The sequence below is a fragment of the Sebastes fasciatus genome, chromosome 22, assembly GCF_043250625.1.
Source record: "Sebastes fasciatus isolate fSebFas1 chromosome 22, fSebFas1.pri, whole genome shotgun sequence".
Taxonomy (NCBI): Eukaryota; Metazoa; Chordata; class Actinopteri; order Perciformes; family Sebastidae; genus Sebastes; species Sebastes fasciatus.
Window position 1 is genome coordinate 13610623 of NC_133816.1, and position 13279 is coordinate 13623901.

The 13279-nt window shown below is 37.2% G+C and overlaps 2 protein-coding genes across 4 annotated transcripts in view; both read left to right on the forward strand.

The window, feature by feature from the left end:
- The window catches only part of LOC141760374 (uncharacterized), a 115235-nt gene extending 106865 nt beyond the window's left edge, over positions 1 to 8370 (forward strand). Inside the window, exons 21-33 of the mRNA XM_074623098.1 lie at positions 1138 to 1419; positions 1576 to 1854; positions 2015 to 2317; positions 3803 to 4072; positions 4593 to 4835; positions 5330 to 5440; positions 5583 to 5598; positions 5684 to 5781; positions 6597 to 6659; positions 6763 to 6822; positions 7281 to 7340; positions 7645 to 7710; positions 7854 to 8370. Coding sequence (XP_074479199.1) covers positions 1138 to 1419; positions 1576 to 1854; positions 2015 to 2317; positions 3803 to 4072; positions 4593 to 4835; positions 5330 to 5440; positions 5583 to 5598; positions 5684 to 5781; positions 6597 to 6659; positions 6763 to 6822; positions 7281 to 7340; positions 7645 to 7710; positions 7854 to 7861 — 1859 coding nt within the window. The 3' untranslated portion in view covers positions 7862 to 8370. The remainder of the gene's footprint in view (positions 1 to 1137; positions 1420 to 1575; positions 1855 to 2014; positions 2318 to 3802; positions 4073 to 4592; positions 4836 to 5329; positions 5441 to 5582; positions 5599 to 5683; positions 5782 to 6596; positions 6660 to 6762; positions 6823 to 7280; positions 7341 to 7644; positions 7711 to 7853) is intronic.
- Positions 8371 to 12496: 4126 nt separating this feature from the next.
- Positions 12497 to 13279, forward strand: part of LOC141761167 (Fc receptor-like protein 5) — a 28038-nt gene continuing 27255 nt past the window's right edge. For 2 of the 3 annotated variants that reach the window (XM_074624475.1, XM_074624476.1), the window contains exons 1-2: positions 12497 to 12678; positions 13098 to 13230. In XM_074624475.1, coding sequence (XP_074480576.1) covers positions 13194 to 13230 — 37 coding nt within the window. In that variant the 5' untranslated portion in view covers positions 12497 to 12678; positions 13098 to 13193. The remainder of the gene's footprint in view (positions 12679 to 13097; positions 13231 to 13279) is intronic. The other variant, XM_074624477.1, reaches the window with a different exon arrangement.

Below are 13279 nucleotides of genomic sequence, written 5' to 3' on the forward strand. Positions count from 1 at the left end.
AAGGAGCCAGTAATGAGAGAACTGCAGCTTCTGAAATATAATAATTCACAGGGAAATGTACTGGACTGAATATCAAGAATATAAAGTAACTTATAGGGTGGAACGATGGTACAGTTTAGCAGGTTAGGTTAATCATTGGTAAGGTTAATTTACATTAATCGCTTAATTGTCTAGTTTCTCCTCGCGGCAAACAGCTCCTCAAAGCTCTCCATTTTCTCTGCCCATCCGCATCCATGTAGTTAGAAAAATGTGGATGTGCGCGGACCGGCGAAAACCCCTGCAAAGGGCCGTGTCTGATGGTGTGACGTCACTTTGGCCATGCGGACACTCGCGACTCTGCGGCAAGCATAAATCAAGCTTTAGTGTAAATGTTATGTGTTATATGTTTGCCCTGTGATAGACTAACAACTTGACCCGGGTGTACCTTTGCTCTCTCCCAATGTGAGCTGGGATAGGCTCCAGCTTTCTGTGAGTCTGCAAAGGATAAGTGGGTACAGATTATGAATTAATTGATAGTTTGCATTATACAGTTGTCTTCCAAAAAGGAAAAAACAGTGAAAGTGTTAATTTGGCTCTTCATCACAATAATTACCAATTAAAATGCCCCGATAAAATTAGATTCCCCACTTTTTTGATTCTTTCTAAACATCTCCTGTAATTCGGCAAACACATAATCCACCAAAGAGCACGAGTTAAAGTATTATTTTACCGTGTGTCTCTGTACCGTGAATGGACACAGAGGAAAAGCAGTCCGGTGAGAGTGACTCTATTTTAATGAATATATTTTTAAATTTAAACATTTTTAATTAATAAAAAAAATAAAATTAAGTTCCATGTTCTGTCATCTATTATTCCATTACTTTCCCTGATGTTTTAGATTTTTAACGTGGTATCTCAGTATCGGTATCGAGCTATTTAGGCAGGGTATCGTATAGAAGTCTGAATTGTGGTATCGTGATAACACTAGGTCGCAGTGATTAAGAGAGTATTTTCTGTGGCCATGTTACAGTTAGTTTTATGACAACCTCAATGAATGGGTGGAATTCAATATGTATCAATTTTCATTAAGGTATTTTGATCAGGTTCATTCACAGGAACACTAATGACCTTTTTATTTCTCTGTTCTAAATTGAACAGCATATAAACCAAAGGCTGTTCTGAGAGCTGACAACAGAGACATTCCTGTAGGGGGCAGTGTGACCCTGACCTGCTCTGTGAACCCATCATCATCATCTGGTTGGAAATACTTCTGGTACAGAGGAGAGACATCCTCTAAACCCCTGACCACACAAGATGTTGTTCTTCTGTTAAATGGGCAAATCAGAGTTTCACAGGGAGGACTCTACCGGTGCAGAGGAGAGAGAGGAGAGACAGTTTACTACACAGACTACAGTTATCCAATCCATATCACCAAAAAAAGTGAGTTTAGCATTCGTCTCTGAAACAGAATTAAACAACTGATTTGTATTCATAATAATTGACGGATAAAAAGGCTAAAGACATTATGTTTTGATGTAGATTTAATGTTTTGTCTTAATTTTTGTATCCTTTCTGGAAATTCTTGAACACGAACAGATGCAAAAGAGGCTGTTGTGACTCTGCACCCCATCTGGACTGAAATATATAAAGGAGAGACGATCACTCTCAGATGTGAGGTCAAGAACGGAGGAGACACTGAGTGGGAGTACGAATGGACAACAACAGCCAGCTCAGACAAACTATCAAAGCAAAATGAACACATTATTAGAAAAGTTTCTGCATCCCACAGTGGAACCTACAGGTGTAAGGGCAGAATGAAAAGTGCAGAGTGGTCTTCAACAGCTTGGAGTGAGGCCATCAGATTGACAGTATACAGTGAGTCACAACACTATTCTTTCAAAGTGAATATTATACAATTCATTTAAGAGTTGTTTTGGTTCATCTATGTTTTAACGTTTTTGTGTACCGATTGTACATGATGCATTTGATTCACTATCATTACATGTCTTCATCCTGAAAAATCCATTTCCAACAGATAATCCCAAACCTGTCCTCACTGTGTTTCCATTATGGCTGAGTCCTGGAGACTCAGTAACTCTGAACTGCAGTGTTAGAGATCCATCTGCAGGATGGAGGTTCTACTGGTATAAGGCTGTTCCCAAACTGTCAGACAACTCCTACAGTTATGAGCTGCTACCTGGCAGCACCAATGGGACTGAACAGGATTCCTACATCGTTCATGGACAGACACGCACAGCAGGATATGTGTGCAGAGCTGGAAGAGGAGATCCAGTGTTTTACACTCCGTACAGCGAACATAAGTTTGCCTGGTCTGGAGGTAGGTCTGTTTCCGTCTCTCCTTTTTTGTCAAGAAGCAGATGTTATGTCATCACCTTCGTTCATCAATTTTTGTTGTCCGTGACCAACATACAATATCTTGAAAACAAATTCCTATATTGACAATTCATTAACTGTGATGATCTTTCATCACATCTTTACTCTCTCGCTAGCATCAAACCAAACTTTCTGCTTTCAACCTTACTGGGTGATTTTACATATTTGACTTGGAATTTCCTGGTTTCTTTCTGTTCTTACTTTTCCCTTTTTTAATTAATGTGATGGCATAAAACACCAAAAAGAGATATATGAGATTTCATATATGTTATACTTATTATTTTTACTTATGCAACAGGCAGGCGTGTATTAGGGATGAGTTATGATTTTAGCTTTTTCCAATAGTCGTTATTGAATAGTTTATGCAACTATTCGTCCCATCTTAAAAAATATATATTTCCCTTGATTGACAGTGATTTTTTAATAGTATTTTTGCTTGGAATGCACATCCCTAGCATGTATAGTTAGAAGACACTATCATTTAAGATAAACTCTGGAGAATTTTTTAATGAATTAATTTATGTCTTTTATTTACTTATTTTTATTTTTTGTATTCATATTATTTTGCATATAAGAGTTTGATTTGTGGTACAAAATGTGACAATGTTCATGTAAAAAAAATCAATAAAAATATTAATTATAAAAAAAAGATAAACTCAGGAGGTAGCAAGTTTTCAAGTTTTACCAAAACACTGCAGCGTGTTGAAATGTTTGCTTTAGGGCTGTCAAAGTCAACGCGTTAACACAAAATCGCTTTAACGCCACTAATTTCTTTAACGCATTAACGCAATCAATCTTTTGGAGGTTGTTACTGGCAGTTTTAAAGCTAGAGTGAAGATGCATATGAAACTAGAAAACCTAAGGAATCCATTGGTACCAACCATGTCAAACTAGCCTGTCCCAAAAGAGGCTAAATAATGGTTCAAACAAAACTGTCATGGCCATTTTCAAAGGGGTCCCTTAACTTGTGACTTCAAGATATGTGAATGAAAATGGGTTCTATGGGTACCCACGAGTCTCCCCTTTACAGACATGCCCACTTTATGATAATCACATGCAGTTTGGGGCAAATCATAGTCAAGTCAGCACACTGACACACTGACAGCTGTTGTTGCCTGTTGGGCTGCAGTTGTTTATGCTAAATGCAGTACCTATTTATATTATTATTATATTATATTATAGTATTTGCCCACTCCCATATTGATAAGAGTATTGAATACTTGACAAATCTCCCTTTAAGGCACATTTTGAACAGATACAAAATGTGCGATTCATTTGCGATTAATCGTGATTAAATATTTTAATCGATTGACAGCCCTAGTTTGCACTAATCCTCAGCAAAAACAATAAGAGCAAAGGAATATTTGTATTATGGCAATCTTAAGCTCCCTGTGCTTGGTTTGACCGCTTATTACATTTTATTTTTCAGATGTTCATTCATCAGCGTCTCTCACAGTGAGTCCTGACAGAGTGCAACACTTCACCTCTGACTCTGTGTCACTGAACTGTGAAGGAAACTCTACTAAGTGGAGAGTGAGGAAGTTTACTGAGCAGAGCTACCTAACCTCCTGCTCCAACTGGGGGACAATGACTGGATCCACATGCAACATAGGCAGTATCCGGCCTAGGGATACCAGTGTGTACTGGTGTGAGTCTGGATCAGGAGAGTTCAGCAACGCAGTCAACATCACTACACAGGGTATGGTTTCATTGCATTTTCTTTTTCCTTTATAAAGTAAGGCACACTGACATTTTAAGAGTTTAGCCCATTACTTTGCTACATGGTATTATAAGTAATTGTAGGTGACTAACATTAACCAAATTATTTTGTTCTATACTCTATAGATTTAGCCTAAGTAGGTTCATCTTACCTATCTTATGATAATTCAATGTTAGTCTTGTTCATTAGTAAATGCCTCAACATTTAGCAGTACGTTTGTACACAAACTACTGCCAGACAAAAATCTCCTGTCTTTGAAAGTCTTGCTTTCTTTAACCATCCACTCATAAAGCTCAAGAGCATTGTTTTATTTGGTCAAAGTTCACTTGTATAGTAAGTTACATAAGTTCTATGTACACAATCACTGATCACTCTGTAAAATAACAACAACGAAAAACTCAAAGTGTGATCTCTTCTCATCATTAAACATCCACTCAGTCTGAAGTTCTGCACCAGCTGATCTCTGACTGAAGCCTCATATTCTTTGACTGTTTTACAGGACAACACATTATCCTGGCGAGCCCCGTGTATCCTGTGACTGAGGGAGATTCTGTTAGTCTGAGCTGCAAATTGAGATGGGACAAATTTGCTTCCAATGTGTTTTTCTATCGAAATGGCGAACTCATCCAAAATGACACCAGATGGGAGCTAAATATCTCTGCAGTGTCGAAGTCAGATGAAGGCTTCTACAAGTGTCAATGCTCACAACAAGTGTCACCAGAGAGTTGGATGTCAGTTAAAGGTGAGTAGGAATAAAACAAATGCTGCTTTTTCATTTATGCAAAACGTGGTTCTGTCTGAGAAGGAAATATTGTCAGATGCTTGAATTTGAAGTAGCTTTAGTTTCAGACTGTTTCACCTGTTGGATTCAGTAAACATTTTTTTCCTTTTAAGCTGCATCAGTGGTTGTGATAGTCACCAGTTATTATGAATGGCTATTTTCACACTGTAGTCCATCCTGTGTATGTATATATTGTACTGCAAGTGTTAACTTGTGTATCACAATATCTGTCATTGAAACAGGAATGTTTGTTGTGCATGTGTGTTGTTTATACCTCTGGACCTGTAAATGTATGCTTCTGTATACAGTATATGTGTATGTGTTGTAGATTTTTTTTGTATTTATGGATTTTTGTCTTTACTGTAATATTTATTATCTTTATTAAATCACTCTGTAAATTCAGTCAAAGAAAAGTGCTATATAATTTTAATAACAGTTATTATTTATTGTAGCAGGGTCCAGGCCTGGAGGTTTGTCATTTCCTGTCCCGTTGATTATTGGGCTGGTGTGTGGAATCATACTTCTTCTTCTTCTGCTCCTTTTGTATCGCTACAAACCGTCCAAAGGTGAGACCTATTTCTTCTATTATTAGATATTTTGTGCTTTAATTATTCAAATACACAGATATATTCTGATCTCATGAAATGGAATGGCAGTATAACAACTTACAATACAAAACCATGTAACAACAAATGTCTTTTTTCACAGATTCATGCTTCATCAGGTTGGTACAACGCTCGTCTCATTTTGAACATAAAAGCAAAAACATTCCATGTTCCTTTTTTGAATGTATTTGCTACACTTTGTAGGCCGATCCGGTCTGAGAGCACCGATCGGGGCTCCGCCACAAGTCACGTGGTCTACCAGAATGAGGCTGAAGGCAATGAATGTTCCTCTCCTCTCGATGGTAAGCACAAGCTTGATATATATATATAACCATCCATTCATCAACTCAGCTGGAGCCGATCCCAGCTGACATTGGGCGAAGGCGGGGTACCCCCTGGACAGGTCACCAGACTATCACAGGGCTGACACATAGAGACAGATAACCATTCACACTCACATTCACACCTACGGGCAATTTAGAGTCAACAATTAACCTAACTTGCATGTTTTTGGACTGTGGGAGGAAACCAGAGCACCCGGAGAAAACCCACGCTAACACGGGGAGAACATGCAAACTCCACCCAGAAGGGCCCCAAGCCGGGTTTGAACCTGCGATCCTCATGCTTTAAGGCAACAGTGCTAACCACTGCATATACTGTGTATATACACAGTATATATAAAATTTCCAATTTTAAAACAAGTACCAGAAGTCTCAAAACAAGATCAAATTACTTAAATTAAGATTTGTGCTATTCTTGTTTTTAGATAACAAAACGTAACAAATATGATAATTAAGACAAGGCAAAGGACATTTACTTGAATTAATATCAAACAGCCTTGTATAGTCAGTAACATGTAATCCATTCCATACTCAAAGCAAGTCATGCTAGAAATTTAAATCAAAATATTAACAATCTCTCCAAGATTGTTAATATTTCAGGAAGGGTGATTAGCAAGTCACAGAAAACAACATTGCAATATACTGTATTTGATAGTGGTGTACACAGGAAGGCTAAACTTATAGCTGCAAATTCCTCACAACCATTACACTCAGAGTTTCAGGTGCTTCTGTGCATTTATATAAAATCCTGTAACTAAATAACATGCCTATTTCAGATGGAGCTGATCCCCAGGAAGTTATCTATTCTTTGATTGAATTTAAAAACATTGGAAAGAAGCGTGAGTACTCCCAATACATGCAATAAATAGAAAATACTTTAGAGATGTTTTGGCCTGAAGTGAATTTTTTTTTATTTTATTAATTCATCTGATCATTTAACAGGGAAGCAGCATGAACCAGAGGAGAGCGTTATTTACTCTGATGTGAGGACAGGAACTGCAGGTACATCAGTCCCCTCGGGTAGCTACTACGTACTACCACTAGGGGTCACCAGAGTTTTAAACTGTCAGATCTTACACATACAGTATCTAGGGCCTTTTGCTCTTGTGTGTATTTCTGAGTTTTTGTTTTTCACATACAGTATGTGAGTGTTTGTGTGTCATTTGATTCTAATATAGCCACATCTCTGTTGATATGTGTTGTGCATTTTTTGCCACCAAATTGTGCCTTCTTTATAGTTGCACAATAAGTTTTGTTTGTTTGTATTGCACAATAATATTGCACAAAATATGTCTGACGCCGCTGTACAGTTGTGAAAAAACACACAGGCATCCTAAATTTCCATCCAGCTGTACAGCACAGAATATGTCTGCTGAGCAAACAAATCATGAGATCTGTCTTTTGTTTTACAGAATATGTCTGCTGAGCAAACAAATCATGAGATCTGTCTTTTGTTTTAGACAATCTGATGTATGCCCAAGTCAACTGCCACAGTAAAGGGAAAGCCAAGAAAAACAATGGTAAGTAAAGTCTGTGTTCACCTGCATTTGTTATTGCCCAACAGGTTGGCCTTGGAAAATTTACAGTATGTAATGTGTTCAATACTTTTTTTCAATCATAGATGTTTATAATTGTTTTTTTAATTCACATTTCTTATTCAGCTTCTTGTTAACAATGCATATTTATTTAATATTGTGTATGTATGCACGGCTTAGGAACAGTTTACATGCATTAGTAAATTCTGTAAAACATTATCATCAATAATTATTACATATTATGTGTATACTGTTTTATTAATTAAACTGAATATCTCTCTATTCTTAGGAAAATCAACTCCTGAAGCAACTGATGAAACGCTTTATTCTGAATTTAAACCAGGACCAGCTCTTGGTAATAATGCTGCCATATGATGTTCACACTTTAATAATTTATTCTCCAGATCATTAAATGGGTCTGAGTCAGAATTACATGTCAGAAAGCATCCTTGCATCATGAATAATGACATGTCTTTGTTTTTTCTGATTCTCTTCCAGGTCTGTAAAGAGAGCCGCATCGACAAATGGTTGAGAGCATTTCATGAAAGTCTTGTGTGCACCCCAGCTATCCACATATTAGACATGTTATAAAATAGACATTATATAAAATAATTACATCATGTGGATTTATTTACTCTCAGCACAAGCACAAGACTACTGAAGCATATTCTCATTTAGTATTTATGCTCTGCAGTATTATTAATAATGATATGCATCATTTTGTTATTTTTTTTTCAAGTTGTTGTAGGAATTTGAGCTTTAGTAACCAGCTGTGCAGCTTTAAAGTCGGCATCATTTTCTGTGTTGGATGAGAAAGATCCAGAACATCAGTGTTTACTTTAATACATGTAATAATCTGCTATCAAAAAACATATATTACTTGTTCTTCTCTGTTTTTCAAAATGTATTGATAGCTATTATATGTATTTTATTTTTATCTTAACAGATTGTATATTTTTTGTGTTTTTAAAATCTTTTTGAGCATTTTATGCATCAATAAACTTTTATTTCAGCAGTAAGATGTCAGTTGTGTTTTTAATTGTTTGTTTGACTGGACAGCCTAACTGGATAAGCACATTCTTAAGTATCCTTTTGACACTATACAACTTGTCAAAAGCCTTGATGTGGACCTGGTATTGACATTCAGGGACTATTTCTTTGGTAAAAAACAAGATCCAATCAGAACTGTTCACTGGAGATATTTGCTCTGGACATGCTATTGGATTCCTTTAACTAAAAATCAATTGAACTTCTATTGTATTGGGGTGAAGGCAGAAATCTCAGAGCCAAATGCATACAAACCTAGTGGTATCTCATGAAGACTTTTACATGTGAGGCTGACACATGCATCAGAAACAATATGTACAGTAGTCAACGTTGAGAGACAAATATTTTTTTGATCTAGTTTGAATTGCGTCATGAATCACACATATGGTGTTTGTTAATTTAAATGCTAATTTTGCAAGTTAAGAAAGTCTCAGTTTGTCGTAAATATGTCGTAGTATCATTTAGTTTTGTGTGAAAGCGCTCAGTGAACTACATCTCTCGTCTCACACAATATACGTCACCAACACTATAGCTACATATGAAACGTTATCTTACCAGATGTGTTTTATCCAGCGACTCCCGGTCTTTCTATCAGCCGGGAAGCGAAAGAAAGAGCAAAAACTGTCGCTCTGGTTTGTACATCCCAGTACGAAACACATCGTAGCTTCAGCGAAAGAGACGTCATTTGCTTTGGTTGTGTAGTCTTTCTAATGCGTGTTTTCAGTCTTATCCATCAAGAGTTTTACAACAATCTACGTCTTTCTTGACTTGCATAATTATCTTTTAAATTGACAAACATCATATGTGTGATTCACGGAGCAATTCACAAGCGGGATCAAAGAATTATTTGTCTCCTGCTGTTAACTACCGTACATCTTTTTTCCGGTCCCATGGTTGTCCACCGGAAGAGGAGGGACTTCGCCTCTCTATAAAAAGATTCAGGTTGAAATTGGATGAAGTTTTTATATATATATATTTGAGTTTGTCTCTACATAAAGTATTTTATGTATGTCTTAGTTTTTGTCCCAGCTCTTACTGATCTTTTTTACTGTTTTCAAATTTGGAAATCAATTTTGGTCATCCAAAATAGATGTCAGTCACAAATTACAGCTGTTTTAATGGTTATACTACCTATTTGTGTGCTCTGTGAATGTGTCTGTATGAACTTCTGCTACTTCTCTAACTCATAGGCCACATCAAGTGTAAAACAAAGAGTAAAAAAATGGAAAACATTTGTTAGAGCTACTAATATGGTCATTATTGCGAAATGAACCCTGACAGGGTGAACAGGTCTTGAATCATCCTGAAGGGGTTTAATTTCGCAATAATGACCCGCTCGCAGGACATTATCCTGCTTATTACACAGCTACTTACTAAAGAAATCAATAATTTGACACAAAACATTGATTTAAAAATAACTATTAATTTAAAAATGATTTCATTTCTTCCGCTAAAAAAAAAAAGTCCCTTCGATGTGTACGGAGATCAGAACTGCGTCCGTAGCAACGGTCTGTTTATTTATAGCAGCAGTCTGGTATAGAGAAATGACAGACCGTTGAATGCCGACCAATCAGAATCGAGTATTCGACAGAGCTGCGTAATAACAAAGGTTTCGTAACATGGCTGTTTAGCAAATGAGTCCTGAGCATTGCTTCATGTTTTAGATGTGATGTGACTCACATTACCCACCACAATAAAGGTCAAGCCAAGAATGGAGTTGCTGTTGTGTAACATATGGCTGTTGGAGTTAAATATGACTTTGATGGTTATTATATAGATAATGAAATGAGTTATATATTAACTAAAATTGAATTGCATTGTCTTTGGTCTACTACAGCATACATATATGTTTCATATCTGCTGCTCTGCTGCTCTGTAAATCACTTGTCTTTCTCTTAGAGGGTTCTTTAATCAGTCTTTCTGAAAAGCTAGAACATGTTACTGTTAGGGCTGTCAACCGATTCAAATATTTAATCGTGATTAATCGCATGATTGTCCACATTTTTTATTTACTCAAAATACATCTTAAAGGGAGATTTGTCAAATATTTAATACTCTTATCAACATGGGGGTAGTCAAATATGCTGCTTTATGCAAATGTATGTATATATTTATTATTTAAAATCAATCAACAACACAAAAATATGTTGAATATTGTCCAGAAACCCTCACAGGTACTGCATTTAGCATAAAAAATATGCTCAAATCATAACATGGCAAACTGAAGCCCAACAGGCAACAACAGCTGATAGTGTGTCAGTGTACTGACTTGACTGTGACTTGCCCCAAACTGCATGTGATTATCATAAAGTGGGCATGTCTGTAAAGGGGAGACTCGTGGGTACCCATAGAACCCATTTTCATTCACATATCTTGAGGTCAGAGGTCAAGGGACCCCTTTGAAAATGGCCATGACAATTTTTCCTTGCCGAAATTTAGCGCAAGTTTGGAGTGTTATTTAACAAACTTGACAAACTGACATGTTTGACATGACACAAGTATGACATCGTTGGTACCAATGGTACCTTTGTTTTTTTAGTTTCATATGATACCAGTATCAGTAGTTCTCCATAGGAATGCATGGAAAATCAACGTGAAGAGTGCTTAAAAACACTCCTCTTTGGGGCCATACAGATACACCATACTTTTACGTAGAAACATGATTAAAAGTTTAAACGGGTCACGAGACTTGGGACTTTATTTGGTCAAATGGAAATTTTTTGATAGCTGGCACGGTTTTCACGAAATCGCAGTTTACGTTTTGTGAAATATTCAGACCGTTTCAGATTTTATAATGGGTGTGTATTGCGTGTGTCGTTAAGGGCTAGAGTGTGTGACATCAGAGCTAGAGTGGAGCAGAGCTTTAAAATCTTTTGAAAATTTTTCCGAACAAATTGCTCCTTAGCCCACAACGTCCACTCCTCATGCACAATTAATACATCAAAACGTAGGTATTTTTGTGCCGGTCGCAGTCATGTAGCTATGGAATCAGTCGGATTTACACATTTGGCAACACATGCCTGAACGTGAGAGCAACTGCAGGCTCTGCTCCCATGGGGCCTCATAATAAATTTCACAGAATTTTTGGGATCAGAGAAAAAAGTTAATACTTTTTGAAACTGCCGCCGAGGTCACATTTTTGCCACTACAGACCCAAATGTCGCACCATTTGTTCATCAGAGACTCCTAACTGGTCTCATGAACAATCTAAGCGATAGGAGTCACGGTTTCTGTCGTAGAAGCACTTTTATGACATGTACGTCTCTGGTTAACTCCTATTATAAAATGCCCCACTGCAGCAGTGGCCAATCACCATGGCAACTTTTGATTGCTGCTAGACAGCTGATTCACATTAGCCAATCAGTGCAGGCTGACAAACACACACACACACACACACACACACACACACACACACACACACACACACACACACACACACACACACACACCAATTTACTGTATCACGCCATTTCAGTGAGCCAGCATGCTCTAAACCAGGTCTTCAATGGATCAGGGACATAATTAATGTTATTAATTAAACCTGTGATTAAAAGCCCCCAACTCTCATTGTATGATAACAGGAAACTAGGTATTCGCCTACTTTTCAAAATAAAAGCCCTCAACTCTTACTGTATGTTAACAGGAAACTAAACACTCCTCACGGCCCCCCAATCACCATGGCAACCACTGACAGACGAAAGGGCCTACAGTGATGACCTCTCTATGGACCTCAGGCAGTCTGAATCTGCCCCCCCTTGCGAAAGTAACTCTAGCTTTAAAACTGAGCCCGCTACAACTTAAAAACCACATGTTGCGTTAATGTGTTTAAAATGTTATCACGTTAACTTTGACAGCCCTAGTTCCTGTATATGTTTTAAAGTAAATGTGCATTTACTATTTAGCATTCAACAACATATCACAGTCTTAGCCACTTGCACACTGTGTAGTTATTGGAAGCTAAAAAAATATATTTTATTCTCTATGACAAAACCTTTAGAGTCACAGCTAATAATAACTAACTGAGTCTAGCTGGGAGCGGATGCAGGACTTTGGCTTTCTTCATGTTCACTTCTGTTAATGACACAATTTCTGTTACTTCCTGTGGTTGAAGGCGTGACAAACCCAGAATTTCTACATAAAGTGCGGACATGTAAAGATTCTGTGATGGGATACTTTTCTCTACGGTGCTGCTGTTCAACATGATTTAAGCTGAAGAAGGAACATATTTTCATATAAAGATTTTCCGATTTGGATAAGAAAGCCCATGGATTAAAAAGTGAGTATGACACCATATGCTTCATATGTTTATTCTGTCCCTTTTAAACTGTGTGTTGTACAGTAGATATGTAGGCAGTTATTAATCCTAGAAGGAAACACTTGACTTTAAGCAGCAGTCTTTACAATAGTGTCAAGAATTTCTGAGCCTTTGTGCTGCAGCAGTAGCCTGGATGATTATATCTATGCAGGAAAGAAATTTAAATATATATATATATCCATTATCAGATGAATTCAATTCGATGGTTTTGTGTCTTTTAAATTTATAAGCACAAAAAATATGCTTGGTTTAAGTCAGTCTAATTGTGTGAGCTTTGTTAAAAGGGAAGGAAGCACAGATCATGTAAATTCAGAAGCAGAAGTTAGAGAAAACCTCCCTTGTAATATTTATAGGTAATGCATCTTATGTTTTCTCCGCAGTTCCTGATTCCTCCTTTTGCTTCGTAAGTTTCAAGCTTTCTCTTCACACAAGCATTTCTCAGAAACAGTTACCGAGCGTCGGTGCTGGATGTGAGGATGGGACACACTTTGCTCAGTGTGCTGGGGTTTCTCTGTGAGTACTTCCTCTCTTTAAATCATACTTGCCATTGATATAACTGTTT